The sequence below is a fragment of the Ranitomeya imitator genome, chromosome 3 (genome assembly GCF_032444005.1).
Source record: "Ranitomeya imitator isolate aRanImi1 chromosome 3, aRanImi1.pri, whole genome shotgun sequence".
Taxonomy (NCBI): domain Eukaryota; kingdom Metazoa; phylum Chordata; class Amphibia; order Anura; family Dendrobatidae; genus Ranitomeya; species Ranitomeya imitator.
In genome coordinates, this window is record NC_091284.1 from 213580084 (window position 1) to 213605065 (window position 24982).

The 24982-nt window shown below is 44.1% G+C and overlaps 1 protein-coding gene across 4 annotated transcripts in view; it reads right to left on the bottom strand.

The window, feature by feature from the left end:
* TRIM33 (tripartite motif containing 33) overlaps nt 1-24982 on the bottom strand; it is a 218403-nt gene that overhangs the window by 94995 nt on the left and 98426 nt on the right. For all 4 annotated transcript variants that reach the window (XM_069756114.1, XM_069756113.1, XM_069756116.1 and 1 more), the window contains exons 3-6: nt 20247-20394; nt 17830-17962; nt 8705-8821; nt 5754-5868 (exon numbers count right to left, since the gene is read on the bottom strand). In XM_069756114.1, coding sequence (XP_069612215.1) covers nt 5754-5868; nt 8705-8821; nt 17830-17962; nt 20247-20394 — 513 coding nt within the window. The remainder of the gene's footprint in view (nt 1-5753; nt 5869-8704; nt 8822-17829; nt 17963-20246; nt 20395-24982) is intronic.

Below are 24982 nucleotides of genomic sequence, written 5' to 3' on the forward strand. Positions count from 1 at the left end.
TGCAGTAGTCAAGGCGGGAGATGATTAGGGCATGCACAAGCATTTTGGTAGAGTGAGGGTTGAGGAAAGGACGGATTCTAGAAATATTTTTGAGCTGGAGGCGACAGGAGGTGGCGAGAGCTTGGATGTGCGGTTTGAAGGACAGGGTAGAATCCAGGGTTACTCCGAGGCAGCGGATTTTGGGGACAGGGGAAAGTGTTATTTCATTTCTTTTGACAGATAGATCAGGTCGGGAAGATATGCGTGATGTAGGAAAGATAATTAGCTCAGATTTGTCCACATTGAGCTTGAGGAATGGAGAGGAGAAGAATGAGGATATGGCTGATAGATACTCTGGAGAGCAGAGAGGTGACATCTGGGCCAGAGAGGTAGATCTGAGCGTCATCAGCATATAGATGGTACTGGAAGCCATAGGACCTTATGAGTTGTCCCAGGCCGAGTGTATAGATTGAGAAGAGTAAGGGCCCAAGGACAGAGCCTTGAGGGACACCAACAGAGAGGGGGTGAGATGAAGAGGTAGTATGGGAGTAGGAAACTCTAAATGTGCGGTTGGTAAGGTATGAGGAGATCCAAGATAGGGTAAGGTCTTTGACCCCGAAAGGAAGAGAGGATCTGTAGTAGGAGGCAGTGGTCAACTGTGTTGAAGGCAGAGGACAGGTCTAGAAGGAGTATAGAGAATTGTTTGTTAGCTTTGGCTGTAAGCAAGTCGTTAGTAATATTGGTCAGGGCAGTCTCAGTGGAATGGTGGGGACGGAAGCCAGATTGTAGGTTGTCGATGAGAGAGATAGATGCAAAGTGAGAGGAAAGTTCAGCATGGACGTGCTGCTCAAGGAGTTTGGATGCAAATGGGAGCAAAGATATGGGGCGATAGCTGGACATAGGTTTGGGGTAAAGTGATGGCTTTTTGAGGATAGGTGTGATTGTGGCATGTTTGAAAGCAGTGGGGAAGGTACCAGAAGTTGGCGATAGGTTGAAGAGATGGGTTAGGGATGGGATTAGTGTGGTGGTGACGTTGGGGAGGAGGTGGGATGGGCAGATGAAATCAGCCATCATGTGGTGGGAAAATAAAAGCTTATCTTACGAACCCGCATCCAATGCAGGGACACAACATATAACGTACGCTTACATCATGTCGTGAAGGGGTTACAAGTCTCTTCTGGCAAGATTTTTCAGAAGAGTACTTTTGTGTAACGGATTCCCAACATTTTTTTCTGTGAGTTGTGAGATGATGGAATTGCTGGACGTCTTCTGATTTCAAAGGGAAGCATGATGTGTGCTTCATCTGCTGGTTGACCACTCCGTCTACAGTCCTCAATGTTGCCTGTTTCCGAGTCCTCTATGTTTTGAAGCCAGCCATACAGACAGACAATGTCATTAAGAACTCTCTCCAAGATATTTTACAAGATTTTATCCCTTTCATTCTCCACCGCTTGCTCTGGGGTCTCCCATCAGGACTTAGGGTACCGTCACACTATAACATTTCGATCGCTACGACGGTACGATTCGTGAAGTTCCAGCGATATCGTTACGATATCGCTGTGTCTGACACGCAGCAGCGATCAGGGATCCTGCTGAGAATCGTACGTCGTAGCGGATCGTTTAGAACTTTCTTTCATCGCTGGATCTCCCGCTGTCATCGCTAGATCGGTGTGTGTGACACCGATCTAGCGATGCGATCCAGCGATGCGTTCGCTTGTAACCAGGGTAAACATCGGGTAACTAAGCGCAGGACCGCGCTTAGTTACCCGATGTTTACCCTGGTTACAAGCGTTAAACTAAAAAAAAACAAACAGCACATACTTACATTCTGGTGTCCGTCAGGTCCCTTGCCGTCTGCTTCCAGCACTGTGACTGCCGGCCGTAAAGTGAAAGCAGAGCACAGCGGCTGTGCTTTCACTTTCACTTTACGGCCGGCAGTCAGAGTGCGGGAAGCAGAAACTGCAAGGGACCTGACGGACACCAGAATGTAAGTATGTGCTGTTTGTTTTTTTTTAGTTTAACGCTTGTAACCAGGGTAAACATCGGGTAACTAAGCGCGGTCCTGCGCTTAGTTACCCGATGTTTACCCTGGTTACCCAGGGGCCTCGGCATCGTTGGTCGATGGAGAGCTGTCTGTGTGACAGCTCCCCAGCGACCACACTACGATTTACCTACGATCACGGCCAGGTCATATCGCTGGTCGTGATCGTAGGTAAATCGTATAGTGTGACGGTACCCTTAGTCCACATGCTGTGCAGATGTTCCTGTATACAATTCCCACTACTTGGTTGCGGCGTTCGGTATACGCTGTTCCTGCTTGCATTTTGCATCCTGTCACTGTGTTGGACTGCTTCTTTGCAAAGTGTGTGCCTTGGGTCTTGTCTTGTGTGGTAGATTCCTGCTTCTATGGATATGGTATTTAGTGCTTGCTCTTGTGCCGATATGATTAGTGCCTCTGTGCTGTCTCGGGAGACCAGCTTTTTCCAGCCATTCCAGACTCAAATTATCTGACTAAAGAGGTTCAAGCCTATGCAGAACAGCAATGGGGACAGTGCATCATCTTGGTATATGCCGTATTTGATGGTGACTTATGCTAGTTGTCTTGCATTGACTTCCAATGTTGTTCTCCATAGTCCCATTGAGTTTCTGAGGAAGGTTCTTAATTTCACGTTGACATTGTAGAGAGCCAAGCATTCACAGATCCATGTGTGTGGCACTAAGTCATAGGCTTTCTTGTAGTCAATCCAGGCTGTGCGGAGATTGGTCTGTCTGGATCTTGAGTCTTGAGCGACTGCTCTATTAGGAGCTGGTGCTGAGAGCCTCTGGTGTAAGCCAAATGCCTTTCTGAGCTGGATTCATGTACTGGGTGATATGTTTCTGTAGCTTGGAGGCTATGATGCCTGACAGGAGCTTCCATGTTGTTGTAAGGCAGGTTATAGGGTGGTAGTTGGATGGAACTTATCACAATGTCTGGTTGGTTAGCCAATACCTTTCTCTGGGGTCTCCCATATGCTGTGCAGATGTTCCTGTATACAATTCCCGCTACTTGATTGTGGCGTTCGGTATACGCTGTTCCTGCTTGCATTTTGCATGCTGCCACTATGTGTTGCACGGTTTCGGAGGTTTCTTTGCAGAGACTGCACCTTGGGTCTTGTCTTCTGTGGTAGATACCTGCTTCTATGGATGTGCCGCTATTAGTGCCTTTATGCTGTCTTGGAGTCCAGCTTTCTCCAGCCATTGGTAGGATTTCTCCATGTCAGCCACCTCCATTATCTGTCGATGGTATATCTCATGCAGCAGCTTGTCATATATATAACTCAGCTAATGTTACCTAATTTAGTTGTCTCTTTCAGTCGGATTCATCGTATATGATGCAATTTAGGTCATGTGACCACATGGTGACCCCCCTGGGAATTCAAGGCTTACAGTCATGGCCAAAAGTTGTGACACCCCTGCAATTCTGTCAGATAATACTAATTTTCTTCCTGAAAATGATTGCAAACACAAATTATTTGGTATTATTATCTTCATTTAATTTGTCTTAAATGAAAAAACACAAAAAGAATTGTCCTAAAGCCAAATTGAATATAATTCCACACCAAACATAAAAAAGGGGGTGGACAAAAGTATTGGCACTGTTCAAAAAATCATGTGATGCTTCTCGAATTTGTGTAATTAACAGCACCTGTAACTTGCCTGTGGCTCCTAACAGGTGTTGGCACTAACTAAATCACACTTGCAGCCAGTTGACATGGATTAAAGTTGACTCAACTTCTGTCCTGTGTCCTTGTGTATACCACATTGGTTTTCTCTCTTTTCTCCATGCTCAAAGAACTGTCTGAGGACTTAAGAAACCAAATTGTGAGGAAGCATGAGCAATCTCAAGGCTACAAGTCCATCTCCAAAGACCTGAATGTTCCTGTGTCTACCGTGTGCAGTGTCATCAAGAAGTTTAAAGCCCATGGCACTGTGGCTAACCTCCCTAGATGTGGACGAAAAGAAAAATTGACAAGTGATTTCAACGCAAGATTGTGCGGATGTTAGATAAAGAACATAGACTAACATCCAAGCAAGTTCAAGCTGCCCTGCAGTCCGAGGGTACAACAGTGTCAACCCGTACTATCCGTCGGCGTCTGAATGAAAAGGGACTGTATGGTAGGAGACCCAGGAAGACCCCACTTCTTACCGAGACATAAAACAGCCAGGCTGGAGTTTGCCAAAACTTACCTAAAAAAAGCCTAAAACGTTTTGGAAGAATGTTCTATGGTCAGATGAGACAAAAGTAGAGTTTTTTGGGCAAAGGCATCAACAGAGTTTACAGGAGAAAAAGAGGCATTCAAAGAAAAGAACACGGTCCCTACAGTCAAACATAGCGGAGGTTCCCTGATGTTGCTTTGCTGCCTCTGGCACTGGACTGCTTGACCGTGTGCATGGTATTATGAACTCTGAAGACTACCAACAAATTTTGCAGCATAATGTAGGGCCCAGTGTGAGAAAGCTGGGTCTCCCTCAGATGTCATGGGTCTTCCAGCAGGACAATGACCCAAAACACACTTCAAAAAGCACTAGAAAATGGTTTGAGAGAAAGCACTGGAGACTTCTAAGGTGGCCAGCAATGAATCCAGACCTGAATCCCATAGAACACCTGCGGAGAGATCTAAAAATAGCAGTTTGGAGAAGGCACCCTTCAAATATCAGGGACCTGGAGCAGTTTGCCAAAGAAGAATGGTCTAAAATTCCAGCAGAGCATTGTAAGAAACTCATTGATGGTTACCGGAAGCGGTTGGTCGAAGTTATTTTGGCTAAAGGTTGTGCAACCAAGTATTAGGCTGAGGGTGCCAATACTTTTGTCTGGCCCATTTTTGGAGTTTTGTGTGAAATGATCAATGTTTTGCTTTTTGCTTCATTGTCTTTTGTGTTTTTTCATTTAAGACAAATTAAATGAAGATAATAATACCAAAGAATTTGTGTTTGCAATCATTTTCAGGAAGAGTATTATCAGACAGAATTGCAGGGGTGTCAATACTTTTGACCATCACTATGATCTCTTCAGGGATTCACCCATCTCAGTTACCAGAACTTTATATATGATAAAATTTCATGGAATGTACCAAAACACTTTCTCCACAAGGCAGGACAGAAATTTCTTTAACATAGCTGATGATTAAGATGACACAGCTAGCAGCACACAATTATAATGGAGTAGATGACAGTTCAGTCTCCTGACTGTTTAGTGATAATCTATTGGGTTTTTTTATAACATAGGAAAATAATATGCATACCTCCGGTCACATTCCAGCTAGACGTACACAGCCTCGCTCAATTCACTGGTATTGAGCAAGGCCGTGCAGATGCAGTGAGAGTACGGAAGGGAGTATGCATATTGCACTCATGTTCCCAATGCCGGCACCGAAGAATCCAGAGTGCGTTGTGAGGATTCGCCCGTCTGCAGTCACAGAGTGGCTGCAGACTTTCGTGTCAAACCAGGACTACATCTTTAAGGCTGAAGGGAAGGAAACAGGGGGTTTAAATTCATGGAAACAAGTGCATACAAGAAGAGCAGGGTGGTAGATAATCAGGTGTGGAGGAGGGGTGCAGTTGAAGGGAAAAAAAAATGAAAGGGCTTCTTTAGGTTTCTCCGGTTCACAATTCTCTGTGCACATCTTAGAATGTTGAATTATTTTGATAATATAGATTTTTTTTCTTCTTTATAATATAAAATCATTTATCAAAACACAAAAATGGATAGGAAAGAAAATAAAAATGTCTCATACCTCCAGCTGCTGTAAAAGAGATTTGCCCTTCTTATTAATTTCATTTATTAAGGTGAAGATAGCAACTTTAATTTCCTGTTCCACTCTTTTATTAGTTTCATTCACTTCTTTTATCCTGCAGAACACACAAAACAATAACGGAGATTTAATATAAACCATGTCTATATGAGCAAGAGGGAAAGGGGAGGGATCCTGTGCTATCAATTTAAGTCATAATTTATAAAGGGACTGTCCACTTTTGACAACCCCTTGATAGTAGCTTCAAATTAAATTGATTGTAGGGCTCCTCACTACTGGGCGTACTAATGATTAGCTAGAAAACCAGGAGAGTAGTCTTTTTAATAGAAGTACCACCACAACAGAAAAATTAAGGCATTTCATGGTGCTCATCGAAATCAATGCACTGTCAATGTTGGGATAATTGTGTTAAACACATTCCCTCCCTTTAGACAGTTTTGCAAAAATCTCAACAACCCCTTTTAACTTAAAATACCGTATATGCTCGAGTATAAGCCGAGATTTTCAGCCCACTTTTTTGGGCTGAAAGTCCCCCTCTCGGCTTATACTCGAGTCATACCCAGGGGTCCGCAGGTGAGGGGGTGTGGGGGCTGTGTAATTATACTTACCTGCTCCTGGCGCAGTCCCTGCTTCCCGGCGCGGGCAGCTTCCTCCTGTACTGAGCGGTCACATGGTACCGCTCATTACAGTAACGAATATGCGGCTCTACCTCCCATAGAGGTGGAGCCACATATTCATTACTGTAATGAGCGGTAACGGTGACCGCTCAGTACAGGAGGAAGCTGCGGCGTCGGGGAAGCAGGGACCGCACAGCGCCAGGAGCAGGTGAGTATATTCGGGAGGGGAGCGCTGCGCGATAGTTGCCTTTCCTCATTCCAGCCGCCGCTCTGTCTTCAGCAGTGGCACTCAGGTCAGAGGGCGTGGTGACGTATTGAGTGCGCGCCCTCTGCTGAACGTCAGTGCTGAACATGGAGTGGCGCCGGAACGAGGAGCAGGTGACTATTGAAGGTGCCAGGGGCCTGTGCGACGGAGAGGTGAGTAAGTGATTTATTTATTTTTTATCGCAGCCACAGCAAATGGGGCAAGTGTCTGTATGGAGCATCTATGGGGCCATAACGTTTGTGCAGCACTATATGGGGCAAATATCTTTATAGAGCATCTTATGGGGCCATAATCAGCATTTGTGCAGCATTATATGGGGCAAATGTGTCTATGGAGCATGTTATAGGGCGTTTATTAACCTTTATGCAGGATTATATGGGGCATATTTTAATATGGAGCATCTTATGGGGCCATCATAAACTTTATGGAGCATTATATGGGGCTCCTGATTCAATATGGATATTCAAAAACACTTAACCTACTGACGTCTCAATCAATTTTACTTTTATTGGTATCTATTTTTACTTTTGACATTTACCGGTAGCTGCTGCATTTCCCACCCTAGTCTTATACTCAAGTCATTAAGTTCTCCCAGTTTTTTGTGGCAAAATTAAGGGGGGGTGGGGGGGGGGGGGTTTCAGCTTATACTCGAGTATATACGGTAACCAAAGAATAAAAGATGCAATTTCTTTGTAGTAGTTCCCACGATAGCTAAAAAAAGAAAGTTGCACTGTTTTGGGGGCATCAAAGATAAATGTTTAGACTTCACCAGAAAAAAAAAAAATTCAAACACAAAAAAACATATACCCAATATAAGCAGGCATGTCGATTATATTAAATGTAATTTTTCCCCAACTTTTGAGGTTTCTCTATACATTATAGCTATAGCTGTCATTTATCTTTTTTTTTTTTTTTTTACAGCAAAAGAGTCAGTAACGTTAGCATTTTCTTTAGCAGGGAAAAAACAGAACTTGGGCTTTTGGGAAAATGATCAAAAATGGACACAAATGTCGTCCCAGTAAAGGCCCTAACTATGGTGGGGGAAAAAAAAAAAAACTCTTTATTGGCAAAAGTGGCATGGACACTTGGTTTTATACATGAAGTCTAACAGCTTAGAAGCTCTCTCCAAAACGTGCAACTCCACAATCTCATTCCCACTTCAAGAAACATACTTTAAAACTATTAGTAATTGGTACCTTACCCGGGAAAATTAGCACACTTCGGTCCTTCAAACTCATCCTCACCCCTTTGCTGGAGAGACTGCGGCTTCAAGGGAGACCTATTACATATGCTTTGGGAATGTCCTAGAGTCAAAATAGTCTGGTCTTGGATCTCTACCACTCTCAATAAACTCTCTAACAAAACTTTAACCCTCACACCTCAAATGGCCCTTCTTTCCCTTAACTTGGACGAACTAGACTTGGCACTCCAACCCATTTTTATTCATCTTTGTCTTGTAGCAAAAAATCTCATCACTTTCCACTGGAAAAACAAAATACTGCCAAATCCAGAGGTTATCCTACACCTAGTCCAGCAACACAGATCACATGAATTGAAATTTGCTTTGATTAGCAATCAGTTTGCAAGATTTTACAAAAAATGGAACAAATGGGACATGGCCTTTCCGTCCCCCATTACTTAATTCCCTCACCACCAAATTCTAGGTGCAATACCATTTAATTGTATATTCCGTGCACTAACGGTTCAATCCTTGTTAAATATTTGCTCACATATGATTGGCCTTAATTGGCTTGCAATCTCTCGTTTATTTGTCTATGCGTTCGTTCGCAGTTGTTTCGTTTAAACCTTATGACCTGGACATTATGTACCCTATAAGTGTATATCACTGTTGCTATAATGTTGCATTGCTATTTTTCCCTATGCCCCTCCCTTCTTTCCCCTCCCCCCCCCCCTCCCCACCCCGTCCTATCCCGCCCTTATTCCCTTTTCTTGCCTGCTATTTTAAAATCCAAATAAAATCTTTGGAAAAGAAACAAGTTAATAGGATTTTTAACATTTCTTATTCAAGTATTAGAAAAATATAAATTTACCTGTTCTGAACCTGATGAGCAGCAAAGTGAACATAATTCTTTTTTTCCAAGAGCTTAATCAAAAGGCTCTCAATAGCACCCTTCTGGTTCTGAAAGGCCTCCTCCAAAAATTGGTATCTGATAAGAGAGTAATCCTTATTATTTACACTGTCACAAAGAACGCCCAAGACACAGTATTACCTTTAAACCCTTTCCAAGATGCAGACGATGGTTCCTTATGGCTGATAAACATCTCGTATTAAATATCTACAACGGCTGCAGATGGAAATACCATTTCTCTGTCTTTTCTAATCTTTTATCTACATTTACAAAGTAGTGCGACTTAAGAGAATTTATTTTTTTGGTCGCAACATACACTTGTCAGCATTGAAACTGCAACATCAAGAAGGAAAAGTTGCGGGATTATAGAAAACAAAGGATCAATAGACACAACAAGAATGTGTCAATTATGAAAAGACAAATTAGATTTTCAAACATTTCAATTTATTCAGTTTTGAGCATGAGCATCATGTGCAAAATTACAGGCACTTAAAGGCCTTGGCATATTATCAATGCGGTTAGTTTTGGCTGTCTGAGGAATGTTCTGCCACACTGAATGCACATGAGCAAATCATCAAGATCCACTGCTGGCAGCTCCTTTTCCAATTGCAAACTAATGACATTCTAGATGTGCTTGGTGGGAGACAAGTCCAAAAACGCTGCAGGCGATATAGACTGTTCACAGTAACAACATACAGCCTGGTACTGCAGTGTTGAAAAACGACTTCTGGTAAACTTTGATTGCAAAAGCAGTACATCTCCAATGTCATAAACCTGAAAATAAGGGGCTGGGTGACAATGTATGGCAGCTAAACCCCTGCAGTCTTCATTACACATACACTTCTAGCTCAATTATACATTGATTTGGAGGCCGTACCATTGATTACACCAGCTCTCCAAAGCGTCACAGAAGTTGTATGTATTTAAAGGCAACCTGTCACTAAGTAAGGCCACTACCTTTCAGGCCTGATATACAGCATGATAGAAAACTGTAAATCTGCACCATCCCAACTTGAAAGAGAAGGAAAAGATATTTCATTATATACTCACCAGCGGGACAGTCCAGTCCGAGTGGTGTCAATGTTCTTTGTCCAGCGCCTCCCATCTTCTTACGAATTCTGCACTCCTTGCTTCGTGTGGACGAAGCATACCTACATCATCCACACAGTCTCCCCAGGTCAGGCTCCTGTGCAGGCGTACATCTCTGCCATGAACAGGGCAGAATAAAGTACTGCAGTGCACATGCGCCAGGCCTCTTGACTTTTCCTGGCACCTGAGCACTACAGTGCTTTACTCTGCCCTCAACAGTAGGAGCACAATGCCAGGGAGACAGTGTGGATGAATGCTGTATATCAGGCCTGAAACGTGGTAGCCTTACCTGACGACATCAGCCAAACCTAGTGACAGGTTCGCTTTAAGTATGGTTGTTCTGAGATGCTATAGCACCTCATAGTAAAACATAAATGGATGACCCAACACAGCCTGTGTCCGAATTATGCTGCCATCAGATTCCCTTTAACATAATGGTTAGATGAGCCATCAATGCCAAAACTAACACTCACTTCTCTGATGGTAACGGGCTTTGAAGTGAGTGCAGAACGCAGGCTTGACTGCCGCTCCATGCACACTTCTCTTTACTGTGGTTGTGCAGTGAAGAGGATCAGGGAACTAGAGATCTTGATCTAGTGAACAAGGGGGTCCCAGGAGTAGGATCAAAGACTAGTGATGAGCGAATATACTCGTTACTCGAGATTTCTCGAGCACGCTCGGGTGTCCTCCGAGTATTTCTAAGTGCTTGGAGATTTAGTTTTCATTGCCGCAGCTGAATGATTTACATCTCTTAGCCAGCTTGATTACATGTGGGGATTCCCTAGCAACCAGGTAACCCCCACATGTACTTATGCTGGCTAGCAGCTGTAAATCATTCAGCTGCGGCGATGAAAACTAAATCTCCGAGCACTAAAAAATACTCAGAGGACACCGAGTATATTCGCACATCACTATTAAAAACCTATCCTATGGATACATAAATGTAATTTGTGGGAAAACCCTGTTAATAATAAAAATGAAAAAAAAAAAAAAAAAAACTAAAATTCTTTTTTTTTTTTCCATCCAGCTGTCATTGCTACTGCTATTCTAATCATTTATTCCCCTTATTTTAACATTACCCAGAGGCAATTGTGAATGATGAGACTTTGCTCAGAATTGGCTCCGCTAAACGAAGACCTTTTCACAATACAGTGATTGTGCTGCCACTGCTGAAAGATTACTGCCGCTATAGGCAATGCGCACACCATATATCATGTGCAGGGAAGCCAAATGGTGCTATTACTCAAAACTGCATATGCATAACTAATATCAATACATTAACAACCTAAGCGCATCTGAAAGGCACAACAGAGAATGATTACTAGTACTACATGGGCAAACTTATGCCTGAAACAGAAAATAAGGAGAAATAAAAAAAGGAGCCTATCTGCCCCAAAAACCATGTGCTATACAACCATACAAATTTAAAATATAGACCATTAACTGAAAAAATATGTACAGTTCTTAAAGGGAATCTGTCACCCCTGGGACACACTTCAGCCATTACTATGGGCATAAAGGTAATAGAAATGTTAACCTGGTCTTACCTGTATGCCTCATAGTTGCTGTCTAGATGTAGAGAAAAAAAATATTTTAAATGATTTCTTCCAGGCTCCGGGGGCCTCTCTCTTCATTATACTATAACCCCCCTCCCATTATACTGACCTGTGATGTGGAGTTGTGGCTCCAAATCCCACGCATGCACCCTGCACTCGCTCGACAATCTGTATTTTTTCGTTCTCTGGTCAGTGTATTCAGGGTTCTTGTGCGCCGTGCCTGTGCACAAGAACCGGACCATAAAAGAAAGAAGAGGTACCGATAGTCGAGGAAGTGCAGGGCACATGCATGGGATCCCAGCACAACTGCACGTCTCAGGTCGGTGTGATGGGCATGAGAGAGGGTCATAGTATAGAGAAAAGCGGAGGCAGGGTTTTCTTTTAATCACCGCACGCCCCGGAGCCTGCTAGAAATCATTAGCATAATTACATAAAAGGCTATTTATCCACATCTTGACAGCAAGACTAGCTTAGCAATCCTATTACAGCTGAAAAGTGTCCCAGGGAACCTGTCACCCCCAAAATCTTTGGTGAGGTAAGCTCACCGTCATTAGGGGCTTATCTACAGTATTCTGTAATGCTGTAGATAAGCCCCCGATGTATCCTGAAAGAGGAGAAAAAGACGTTATATTATACTCACCCAGGGGCGGTCCTACTGCGGTCCTGTCAAATGGGTGTCTCAGGTCCGCTCCGGCCCCTTTTATCTTCATTACATGACGTCCTCTTTTGGTCTTTACGCCGCGGCTCCGGCGCAGGCGTACTTTGTCTGCCCTGTTAAGGGCAGAGCAAAGTACTGCAGTGTGCAGGCGCCGGGCCTCTCTGACCTTTCCGGCACCTGCGCACTGCAGTACTTTGCTCTGCCCTTAACAGGGAAGACAAAGTACGCCTGCGCCAGAGCCGCAGCCTGAAGACCAGAAGAGGACGTCATGGAATGAAGATGGGAGGCGCTGTTCCGGACCTGAGACACCCATCGGAGCAGGACCGCCCCTGGGCGAGTATAATCTAACCTCTTTTTCTCCTCTTTCAGGCTACATCGGCGGCTTATCTACAGCATTACAGAATGCTGTAGATAAGCCCCTGATGACGGTGAGCTTACCTCACCATTGATTTTGTTGGTGAAAGGTTCCCTTTAAATATATAAAATGGAAACCCCTTGAGTGTCTCTGGACAGGTCCATATGTAACCTGTTTAGTCGGAACTTCAGTCACATAAGTGAAGTTGACCGAAGTAGTGTTGGAAACCGTTGAAGACAATCGGTAATTATCTTATTGCATTACAACACGCACTTAGACAGGTTTAGCAAAATATACGATTTTAAGAGTGTTTCTGTAACTGATAGAAATAAAACTAGAAACTTTTTTTCAATCACTCTTACTTAGCAGAAATGTTTTATACACCTGCCTAAAACAAACTATTTCACAGTACTGAATACAGATATGTTAAAGCAAAAACCGCTGTAGTAGTAGACAGTATTTTCTGGTCTTGGGGCATTGTCCACCCTTCCATAGCATGTGAGGAGATAAGATTGTACAATACCTAGTTGATAAGAGATACCCTGCTTGCAGACCCCTTAATAAGATAGCATAAGATAACTTGAAAAAAACTGATAACACAACACTGCATTATGAGCAGTAACCAGAAAAAAGGTTTGACTGTAGCTTTCCTCTAAAGATTATCACAAAATGACAATGAATACAAAAACCTGATTTAAACAACATACACTGTTCAAAAATATAAAGGGAACACAAATACCACATCTTAGATATCACTAAATGATATATTCTAGCTGCAAATCTTTATTCATTACATAGTGGAATGTGTTGAAAACAAAAATGATCAATGTAAATCAAATTTAATATTCCATGGAGGTCTGGATTTGGAATGATACTTAAAATCAAAGTGGAAAATCGAATTACAGGTTGATCCAGGTTCAGTGGACAAGGGAATGATGTTCAGTAGTGTGTGTGGCCTCCATGTGCCTGTACAACCACACTACATCGCCTGGACATGGTCTGGATGAGGCAGCAGATGGTCTCCTGAGGGATCTCCTCCCAGACCTGGATTAACGCACCAGTCAACTCCTGGACAGTCTGTGGTGCAACATGGCGTTGGAGGATGGAAGACGTCATGACGTTCCAGATGTGCTCGATTGAATTCAGGTCTGGGGAACTGGCAGGCCAGTCCATAGCATCAATGCCTTCATCATGCAGGAACTTCACTTCAGCCACATGAGGCGTAGCATTACCATGCATGAAAAGGAACCCAGGGCCCAGTGAACAAGCATATGGTCTTAACAATGGGTGAGAGGATCTCAAACTGGTACCTACTGGCAATTAGGGTACCCACTGGCAATTAGGGTACCCTATGGCTAGCATATAGAGGTCTGTGCGACCCTCCAAATTATTATCCTCCCCACACCATTACTGGCCCACTGCCAAACTGGTCATGCTGGAGCATGTTGCAGGCAGCAGAACGTTCTCCATGGAGTCTCCAGACTTTGTTACGTCTGTCACACGTGCTCATTGTGAACCTGATCACATCCGTGAAGAGCACATGGCGCCAATGTCGAATGTGCCATTCTTGGTGTTCTCTGGTAAATGGCAGTCAGCCTGCACAGTGTTGGGCTGTAAGCACAACTCCCACTTGTGGGCATCAGGCCCTCATACCACCCTTATGGAGTCTGTTTCTGACAGACTGAGCAGACACATGGATGTTAGTGACCTGCTAGAGGTTATTTTGCAGGGCTCTGGCACGGCTCCTCCTAGCACAAAGGAGGAGCTAGCGGTCCTGCTGCTGGGTTGTTGCCCACCTATGGCCCCCTCCACGACTCCTGGTGTACTGGCCTGTCTCCTCATATCTGCTACATGCCCTGGACACTGTGCGGACAGACACAGCTACCCTTCTTACCACATCTCACATTGATGTGCCATCCTGGATGAGGTGCGCTACCTGAGCAACTTCTGTGGGTTGTAAAAACACCGTCTCATGCTACTGTACATCTAGAGGTGAGAGAAATTACAAAATGCAAAATTGACCAAAACAGCCAAAAAGGGTGAGAACAGAGAAATGTTCTGTGGTCACTACCTGCAGAACCACACCTTTATAGGGGGTTGTCTTGCTAATTGCCTATCACTTCTACCTGTTGACTGTGCCATTTGCAAAACAGCAGGAGAAATTGATTCACAATTAGTGATGTTTCATAACTGGACAGGGCGATTTCACATAAGTGTGAATGTAAGCATTCCCTTTATTTTTTTGAGCACTTTATGGCAATGCTAGACCTCATGCGGCTGAAGTGTGTCAGCAGTTCCTGCATGAAGGCATTGATACTATGGACTGGCCTGCCCGTTCCCCAGACCCAAGTCCAATCTGAGACATCAGGTTTCGTTCTAACCATAAACACCACCTGGAGCAGAGACTGTTCAGGAGTTGACTGATGCTTTAATCCAGATCATGGAGGAGATCCCTCAGGAGAACATCCGCAGACTCATCAGGACCATGCCCAGACGTTGTAGGACGGTCATACAGGCACCTGGAGGCCACGCATACTACTGAGCATCATTTCCTTGTCTTGAGGCAATTCCACTGAAGTTGGATCAGCCTGGCCTTGACTATGGGCTAGTAGGTTTGATTTACATTGATCATTTTTGTGTTTTATTGTTGTTAATGCCTTCCAATATGCAATGAATAGAGATTTGCAACTAGAATATTTCATTCAGTGATATCTAGAATGTGGTATTTTAGTGTTCCCTTGTAAGGCTATGTTTCCACGAGGCGTACTCCTTCCGCATTTGCTGTGGATTAGATGCTGAGTACAGCTGCAGTGTCCAATCCACAGCGTCCAGATGTTACGCGTACAAACACGCAGGTGGCTCCGAAAGATAAATAACAGTCTATGTATAGAATGAACACATGCGGAATCACCGCGCCCACAAAAGGGGGCAGCTCTTTGGGCAGAGCGGGGTATCCGCTGCGAAGAAAGCGCTGGGATTCTGGACCGTGGACACATACCCTAATGTAGCAAATGCTAACCTGATGCAGATGATGTGGGAATGTTCAGACCTGAGAACATTCTGAAGCACAGTTATTGGTAATCTTCACAGCGAAAATGACAGTCCTACATGCAAATTCTAAAATCTGTATCTTGAGTTTATTGGAGGATGAAATGGAGCATCGTTCAAATAGGCCTATCAAGCATCCTATTCCAACCTAATAAGCATATTTTTTCCCATTAGATAAAGGAATCTCCCTACTCTATCATTCACAAGATTTATGATTTTGTTAATTAGGTTTTCTAAGAAACAAAACTTTATGCACAAAAAAGGGTTGAAAGGGTATGGAAACTGTGGTTGAAAACTCCAGATATGCCAAGAAATCTGTTACACGAGAATGCTCAAAATGTTATAATAATAGGATTGCAGCAGGAGAGTGGGCATTGTACCGGAGCTGAATACTCTGGATAGCATAGAAAGACCTCAATAGATGTATATGCTTTTTTTTGCGTGGTGATAGGACATTTTTATTGACAACATTTTGGAAAAGATATGTTTTGATTGCTTCATATTGTAATATTTTTGTGGTATTGGTAGTATTGCAGGGACAGGAAAAAGCAAAAACAATTTTGGCATTCATGTTCTTTAGTGCTTTTATCTAATGGTTAAATTAGATTTATATTTGGAAAAACAGGACTTTCACGGAAGCAGCGATACCACATATTAATTTTTGTATTTAAATGAGAAAGAAAGAGTAATTCAAAATGTTTATTTTTCTGTGTCTATCCTCAAACGTAAGCAGCACTATACAAAACTGATAAAGCCTCAGGGTACCGACCAGCACTCCAGACGCGAGTCAGTGAAAAAAAACACTGTGCTCTTTATTCATCCATGTTTGGTCACATGCTTTAACTCTTGAAATTGTGAGCCTTTCGCAAACCAAATTCATGGCTTAAGAAAGGCTCACAGTGTGAGGAGCCGAAACATCACACATACATGAGTGAATAAAGACCACTATTCTTCCACTATCTCACATGTGGAGTGCTGACATTTTTTGCCAAGAAAATATTTTTTTCTAGATTTATTTTTATGTATTTTTTCTCTGTTTTGTGGACTTGAACCTGCAATCGCCTAATGGATTTTATGACTATTTTTCAGACTTTAAGACACACCGGACCATAAGACGAACCTAGGTTTCAGAGGAGGAAGTTAGGAGGAAAATAAAACTGAAGCAAAAAAAATGTCGTCAATTCTTTACTTAATATGCCCTATCCCGATATGCATGCCCCCCTCTTCCCTATGCCGGTATGCATTCCCCCCCCCCTTCCTGGTATGCTATGCAGCATCAATAGTAAAAGATAGAATGTTAAAAACAATAAAATATATATATAGCCATTTCTCACCTTCCGATGGCCCCCCCGATCTTCCCAGGGATGCTTTGCACGAAGGACCTTTGTGACGTCACGGTCGCGTGACCGCGACATCTCAGGTGATTCGTGCAATGCATCCCTGGGAACGGAAGCCGCCGCGTGCACCGCTTAGAGGCGAGAGGACTCCGGTAGCCATCAGAAGCTAAGTATCTACTTTTTTTTTTTACAGGAATATTGTACCCAGGACCTGAAGGAGAGTCTCCTCTCCTCCAAACCCGGGGTACCATCCGCACATGAAGCGCTCACTTTACGCATGGTGGGCATAGCCACATGCGTAAAGTGAGTGTTTCAATGCAATCCTATGGCGGCAGATTCGCCGCGATTTCGCAGAAATAATGAACATGCTGCGGATTTTACTGCTATGCGATTCCGCAGCGGGAAAATCCGCAGCATGGGCAAAGCAACTGCGGAATCCCATAGGACTGCATGGGAATGCGTTTTTAAGCATTTTGCAAGAGTTTCCACTGCGGAAAAAAAAGCAGCGGAAACGCATAAAAACTGCAACGTGGGCACACAGACTAAGTCCAACACGCGCACGAAAGTCATATGAGCAGCAACAAAATTGCATTTACGTTTTTCTGCTTGCCTAGTATACAATAAAATGTAAAGCAATCTTAAGTGGATCACACCTGAGAGTGACTTATCTGCCATAGATGCTATGCTAAAATCAGACATCCCAGATCCTTCCTTTCCCCTTCATCTGCTGACAGAAGATTGTAGAGCTACCCTATGACAGTCGATATAACAAATTTCAAATATCTAATGCGCAAAGCCACCCTTCATTTGCCTTACTGCATAAAAAGAAAAATTTAGCTACACAAGTCATCTATTACCTGGAAACAATAAAGGGCAAAGATTCAAAGGGTGTCATAAATATTGTGTGGGGTCTCATGGTTGACAAAGCATATGTTGCCTTCATGGCTACATGTGTACAGTTGATAGTAAGCTTGAGAACCTTTAATGCCAGACAAACTTAAAACAGTAAGCCTCAGTATTTGGGCACTAGGAGACATGCATACCTGTGTTCCTTATGTTCAAGAAGTTGGCAATCACGACATGTTAGCTTGTCACAGGTTTCACAGAACAATTTTAGCTGCTCCTGTTTATGGACGTGACAATAAACTAGACGCTGCCCTGACGCTCCCACGGATTCTAGAGAAAAGTAATAAGTGTCATAGAAATCTTTTAGTAAAATGAACACACAATAAGAACACAATCCTTTGCTACAGTAAAATCTGTTCCCGAGCCATCAGGTTTGATGAAATGAGAAAAACTAAAACGTTTTCATTCTACACTAATTCAAACCAGACACGTGTCGTCTCAGTGTCTCCTGTGTAATGTATACAGCAGTCAGTGTCTCCTATGTGATGCTTACATCAGACCACCCACTGCTTGAGTTCTATAACCGTTACATGAGTGATAATTTCCTACTGTGAGAAGATATGAGTTCAAATATGTATCTCTATTCGGAACAACTTTCTGCTACAAGCGGTTTTTTTAATTGAAAAATTATCGAAGAGAGTAGGCACTGCTCTACAATGACTGAAGCAAACCTGCAAAATCAGTTGTGGGTAGCAACATCATGACTACCACTTAACATCAAAGCTGTGCCAAAGAGAAGCAGCTCCAGCTGTCACATCAGCGGTGAGTTTAGGTGTTTGCCCAAATTTAACAGGGTAATTTGGTCTTCAAAGAAAAGTCTGCAGTTGCTCTGTGTGCCTGCAGGCTGCCAAAACATGACCGTGTGCTGTCATGTGAATGGTTGTGCGCAGTTTGCACATATGTGGTCATGTGCCGAGTAGTCTCATCTGACTTATGCACTTCTCTCCAGTCAGAAGAGTCTAGTCAGCAAATTGAATAGAAGCACACGAGCCATATGACTGCCCACATGTACAAGGAATACAAGTGATTACAAGCAGCCAGTAGGTAACAGCTGTAGCCAAGCTCTGACCTTCAGGTCCTTTTACATGGACCTACTGGCTGTAGTTTCATCAGGTGATCATCAGCCTGGCTACACTGCAACACAATTGTAAAATAAGCGTTTTGAACAGTGCTCATTCACGATTAACCTGCAGTGTAAGTGCAGCTTTGAAGGGGCTGGCCAGTACAGATAAGTGGTCACTAGTGATGAGTGAGCGTGCTTGGATAACGTCTCATCTGAGCACGCTTGTGTGCTAACCAAAAGTCTTCGGCGTGCTTGAGAAATATGCGTGAGTCCCCAGAGATGAATGTCTAGCAGCTGTTCAACAGCCGTAACACATACAGTACATGCACTGACCGTTTGTTAGGCAATCTCTGCATGTGCTGCGGCTGTCAAATAGGAGCGAGACATGCAGGCGCTGGGACTTAAGATATTTTTTGAACTCGCCGAAGACACTTAAAACCTTATCCGAGCACATAGGTGACAACCAGTGATGAGCCAATCTCTAGGGGGTTGATGGAGGGTAGGTCCAATCCTGGAACCTGTACAAATTGGCAGAATGTGGCACTTTTATTTCCGTTACAATGAAGCAGCAGAGCGAACGACCAACCGGTGGTCCATCAATTCTTTATGAGGCTGATGAGCTCAGCACTGGGCATTTTCCAGCAGCCCAGTAGACTATGGAGCAGCGGTTAGACATGCGCACTGCCACTCCATTGTTATTCTACCTATTAGGTATCACCTGTACTTTTGAGATAAATTATCTGCACTAGACAAGCACTGCTGTTTACCAATTCAGTCAGCACTGCTAAAAGTAACACCTGTTGTCCATCTCTGGGTTAGGTCAGCAGCATCAGACTGACAGGGGGGCAACTCGCTGCACCACCATAGATCACGAATGCAGCTAGAACATTATTACTGAATAAGACTTGCTCTGCAATTCTCTGCTACGAACAATACACAGAATAAAGCTGTGTTCCAGAGCCGTTCCGTTTACATCCAGACGCTGCCAGAGATCAATACAGCTGACCATGTGGATGCCGGACCTCCAAGTATCTAACATTGATGACTACACCAAAAAATAAAATTAGCAAACTCGATGATATATTTCATGAAATCCACATGAAAAATCCACATTTAAAAACTTTTGCTAAAAGATTTTTGTGGTGCAGTTCTGTGTGATCTTGCATTTTTTCCCCCTTTTTTTCCATCATGATCTTAAAATTCAGTGTAGCAATAAGTGTTTTTTGGCGCATTTTTAATTCTAAGGACAAAGAAAAAAAAATTTGAATGGAGAATGCAAAATATAAGCATTTAATAAAAACAAACGTCAGGTGGAAGGACAGATCATAAAAATACCTGTGAATCAGAAAGCTTCAAATCTGAGAAATAAAAGCACAAAATATATTTTCCAAAGTTTCAGAACTTTACATTTCTGATCTGAATAGAAATGTAAAGTATTCAGTTAATGATTTGACAGAGCCATTAAGTTATCAATGAACAGAGAAACCTTACCTGAAGAGACATCTTCTTTATTTGTGATCATGTGGTCCTTCGTGAATTTAACCCTTTGATGCGCTTCTATACAAGTCTTACAAAGCCATTCCCCACATTCCCCGCAGAGCCCTACAGCACTTGCATTGTCCTCGCAACTTGTACAAACCTAGGAAACAGACAAATAAAAAATACAAAGCATAAAGAAAAAAATATAAAACAATAATTCAACATATAACAAGGCCAAATATTTGGGCTCATTCACTGTTCCTTGTGATGATAAAAACATAAGAAATTAAGGATGCGGTGAAGGGACCTTAAGGCTATGTTCACACTTTGCGGATATTGCTGCGGATCCGCAGCGGATTCGACCGCTGCGGATCTGCAGCAGTTTCCCATGAGTTTACATTCCAATGTAAACCTATGGGAAACAAAAAACGCTGTGACACATGCTGCAGAAAAATCCGCGCGGAAACGCTGCGGATTACATTCCGCAGCATGTCACTTCTTTTCTGCGGATTTTCACCTGCTCCAATAGAAAACTGCAGATGAAAATCCGCAGAAGAAAACGCAGTAAAAACCGCGATAAATCCGCAGTAAAAACCGCAACGGGTTTTCACTGCGGATTTTGGAATTCTGCTGCGGAAAAATCCGCAGTGGAATCCGCAAAGTGTGAACATAGCCTTAGAGAAGAGTTACCTTTAAGGTTTCATCATTTTTACACTTTTAACTCCCGACTGCGTTATAACGGACAGGTGAATGGTAGACTTGAGCTTTTGTTTTCATGTGAGATACAGGTTTTATATTTTTTTTTGTCCACAACACTTATAAAAAAAAATAAAATAAAAAAGGGTTGCCTAAACTTTCTTCAGAAGCACTCCACACCTACTTCTTACTTGCTAGAGGAGCTAGGTGTTCCTGAAGTTTGACAGTTTGGCCCAGCGTCATGGTCGCACCACTGACCTGAGCGCTCACACCTCTGCAGCATCGGAGGAGGGGCACTCAAATAGGAAAGCAGCCACCTCTGACAGACTGCTGAGGTGACCAATAAGCTAAGCAACGAGCAGTAAACTATAGAAAATCTCTCCATTCCTGGGACGGAGAGGATTTTTATAGGCGGTAAATAGCAAGGTTGCTTGCTTTTACAAGCACTTCACAAATTTTACCCCATTAAGAAGTTAGGCACTAATTATTGAAGGGGTTATATAAAAATTGGAAACATTTTTCCCCAATCTCCTTCAGCCATATGGAGCCATTATGTTAGAGCGGGCATGTCCGTCATAAGTAAGCAACGGCTGGGAGCGCTGCAGGAGGTGCGGCACTGGATCGCTGCGGAAAACATGGAGATGCTTTTGTCAATTTATAATAATGGCAGTAGTTTAACCAGTTCACGACTGGGCCATTTCCCCCCATTCCTGACCTTGTAAGTTTTCGGTTTTCTCGTACAAAAAGGTGTAAAAGCTGAAGGGGGAAAAAAAAAAAAACAGATCTTCACATAAATGTTGCTTCTTTTATTCGTGATACATGGGGCTTCATCACTATCATCGATGCTCTTCTCTTTAGGATATGTACCGCTATCGATTGAAAAAAATGAGGAAATGAGTCTCTGGTTTACTGTTACAACGTCAAATAATTACAAAAATATATATTTAAAAAATTTTTTCCCATTCTGTAAAATATTTTTACTTAGACACTTGGTCGGGGCGGGGCTTGTAATATCAATTTGAAATGGCAGAGGCATATTTTTTCACCTGTTAATCATTTCTTCATTTATTATACACATTGTGGCCCTCAAAGTCGTAAAAGATGTTTGGGGGATATTTAAATATTGAAACATTTGATTTTCATTGAATTTCCTTTGTTACTGGGGGTGGTATTAGTCTCAGGAACAAGGGAAATGCTAACTGCATATCAGAGCCGTCTCGACCACCCCCACCCCCCCGTGCACAGCAGAGTCGGCTCGACAACCCCCACCCCCCCGCCAACGTGCACAGCAGAGCCGTCTCGAGCCCCCGTGCACAGCAGAGCCGCCTCGACCAACCCCACCCCCTGTGCACAGCAGAGCCATCTCAACCCCGCCGTGCACAGCAGAGCCGTCTCGACACCCCCCCCCCCTCCCGTGCACAGCAGAGCCGGCTCGACCACCCCGTGCACAGCAGAGCCGTCTCGACCACCCCGTGCACAGCAGAGCCGTCTCGACCACCCCGTGCACAGCAGAGCCGTCTCGACCACCCCGTGCACAGCAGAGCCGTCTCGACCCCCTGTGTACAGCAGAGCAGTCTCGACCCACATGTGTACAGCAGAGCAGTCTCGACCCACGTGTGTACAGCAGAGCAGTCTCGACCCACATGTGTACAGCAGAGCAGTCTCGACCCACATGTGTACAGCAGAGCAGTCTCGACCCACATGTGTACAGCAGAGCAGTCTCGACTACCTGTGTACAGCAGAGCAGTCTCGACCCACATGTGTACAGCAGAGCAGTCTCGACCCACATGTGTACAGCAGAGCAGTCTCGACCCACATGTGTACAGCAGAGCAGTCTCGACTACCTGTGTACAGCAGAGCAGTCTCGACCCACATGTGTACAGCAGAGCAGTCTCGACTACCTGTGTACAGCAGAGCAGTCTCGACCCACATGTGTACAGCAGAGCAGTCTCGACCCACATGTGTACAGCAGAGCAGTCTCGACCCACATGTGTACAGCAGAGCAGTCTCGACTACCTGTGTACAGCAGAGCAGTCTCGACCCACATGTGTACAGCAGAGCAGTCTCGACTACCTGTGTACAGCAGAGCAGTCTCGACCCACATGTGTACAGCAGAGCAGTCTCGACCCACATGTGTACAGCAGAGCAGTCTCGACCCACATGTGTACAGCAGAGCAGTCTCGACTACCTGTGTACAGCAGAGCAGTCTCGACCCACATGTGTACAGCAGAGTAGTCTCGACTACCTGTGTACAGCAGAGCAGTCTCGACCCACATGTGTACAGCAGAGCAGTCTCGACCCACATGTGTACAGCAGAGCAGTCTCGACTACCTGTGTACAGCAGAGCAGTCTCGACCCACATGTGTACAGCAGAGCAGTCTCGACTACCTGTGTACAGCAGAGCAGTCTCGACCCACATGTGTACAGCAGAGCAGTCTCGACCCACATGTGTACAGCAGAGCAGTCTCGACCCACATGTGTACAGCAGAGCAGTCTCGACTACCTGTGTACAGCAGAGCAGTCTCGACCCACATGTGTACAGCAGAGCAGTCTCGACTACCTGTGTACAGCAGAGCAGTCTCGACCCACATGTGTACAGCAGAGCAGTCTCGACCCACATGTGTACAGCAGAGCAGTCTCGACCCACGTGTGTACAGCAGAGCAGTCTCGACCCACATGTGTACAGCAGAGCAGCCTCGACCCACATGTGTACAGCAGAGCAGTCTCGACCCACATGTGTACAGCAGAGCAGTCTCGACCCACCTGTGTACAGCAGAGCAGTCTCGACCCACATGTGTACAGCAGAGCAGTCTCGACCCACCTGTGTACAGCAGAGCAGTCTCGACCCACATGTGTACAGCAGAGCAGTCTCGACCCACATGTGTACAGCAGAGCAGTCTCGACTACCTGTGTACAGCAGAGCAGTCTCGACCCACATGTGTACAGCAGAGCAGTCTCGACTACCTGTGTACAGCAGAGCAGTCTCGACCCACATGTGTACAGCAGAGCAGTCTCGACTACCTGTGTACAGCAGAGCAGTCTCGACCCACATGTGTACAGCAGAGCAGTCTCGACTACCTGTGTACAGCAGAGCAGTCTCGACTACCTGTGTACAGCAGAGCAGTCTCGACCCACATGTGTACAGCAGAGCAGTCTCGACTACCTGTGTACAGCAGAGCAGTCTCGACTACCTGTGTACAGCAGAGCAGTCTCGACTACCTGTGTACAGCAGAGCAGTCTCGACCCACATGTGTACAGCAGAGCAGTCTCGACTGCCTGTGTACAGCAGCTTCTTAGAAAATAACTGTATATTGGATAAACCTAAGCAATTTACTGTAAGTCTAAGGGTGGTACTAAAGCGGTTAAAAAAAAAAGTCTATAAGCTGGACCTTATACTACTTTTTAGAATCCCACTAGCATTACACAGACGTCATCAAGACAAAATCAGAAGTCAGGAACACGAAGGCCAAATGTGCAGAAGGATGTCAGGGCAAAATACCTGCATAGAGGTACTAAGCAATATCTTTATAGTCACTCATCACTGGCACCACAAAAAGATAATTACTGTGCTCATGACCAGACCTACCAACCATAAAGGAGAAAACGCATTCTGTCACTAGTATTTTATTGGTAATAAGGAGAGGTGCGCCTTGGTTAATCACATGAGACTTGCCAATCTCTTCTAAAGATCATCCAGGCATGATTCTAGCCCCTGAACAGGAACACGATCTGCATTTCTACTACCGGTACATACAAGATATCAGCCTGCGGACAACAGAGGTTTATACGACTATCGCAATTGCCCCACAAAGTGGGAACAGTGGTGGACATGCTGGACAGTATCCAGCCGGATCCTCTTTCCCAGGAAACCAGCACATCAGGTTTCTAGCAGTGATCACAAGCCAATTACTGCAATAAAGCAACCATTTGCCCTAGGACTTCGTTATGACAGGATGGGGTTTTTCTTCTTAGGCCTCTATTGCCCCTCTCCTCTGCTGTATATTTAAAAAAAATAGGGAAAAAAAATTGACCCCCAAAAAATTATGCAAAAC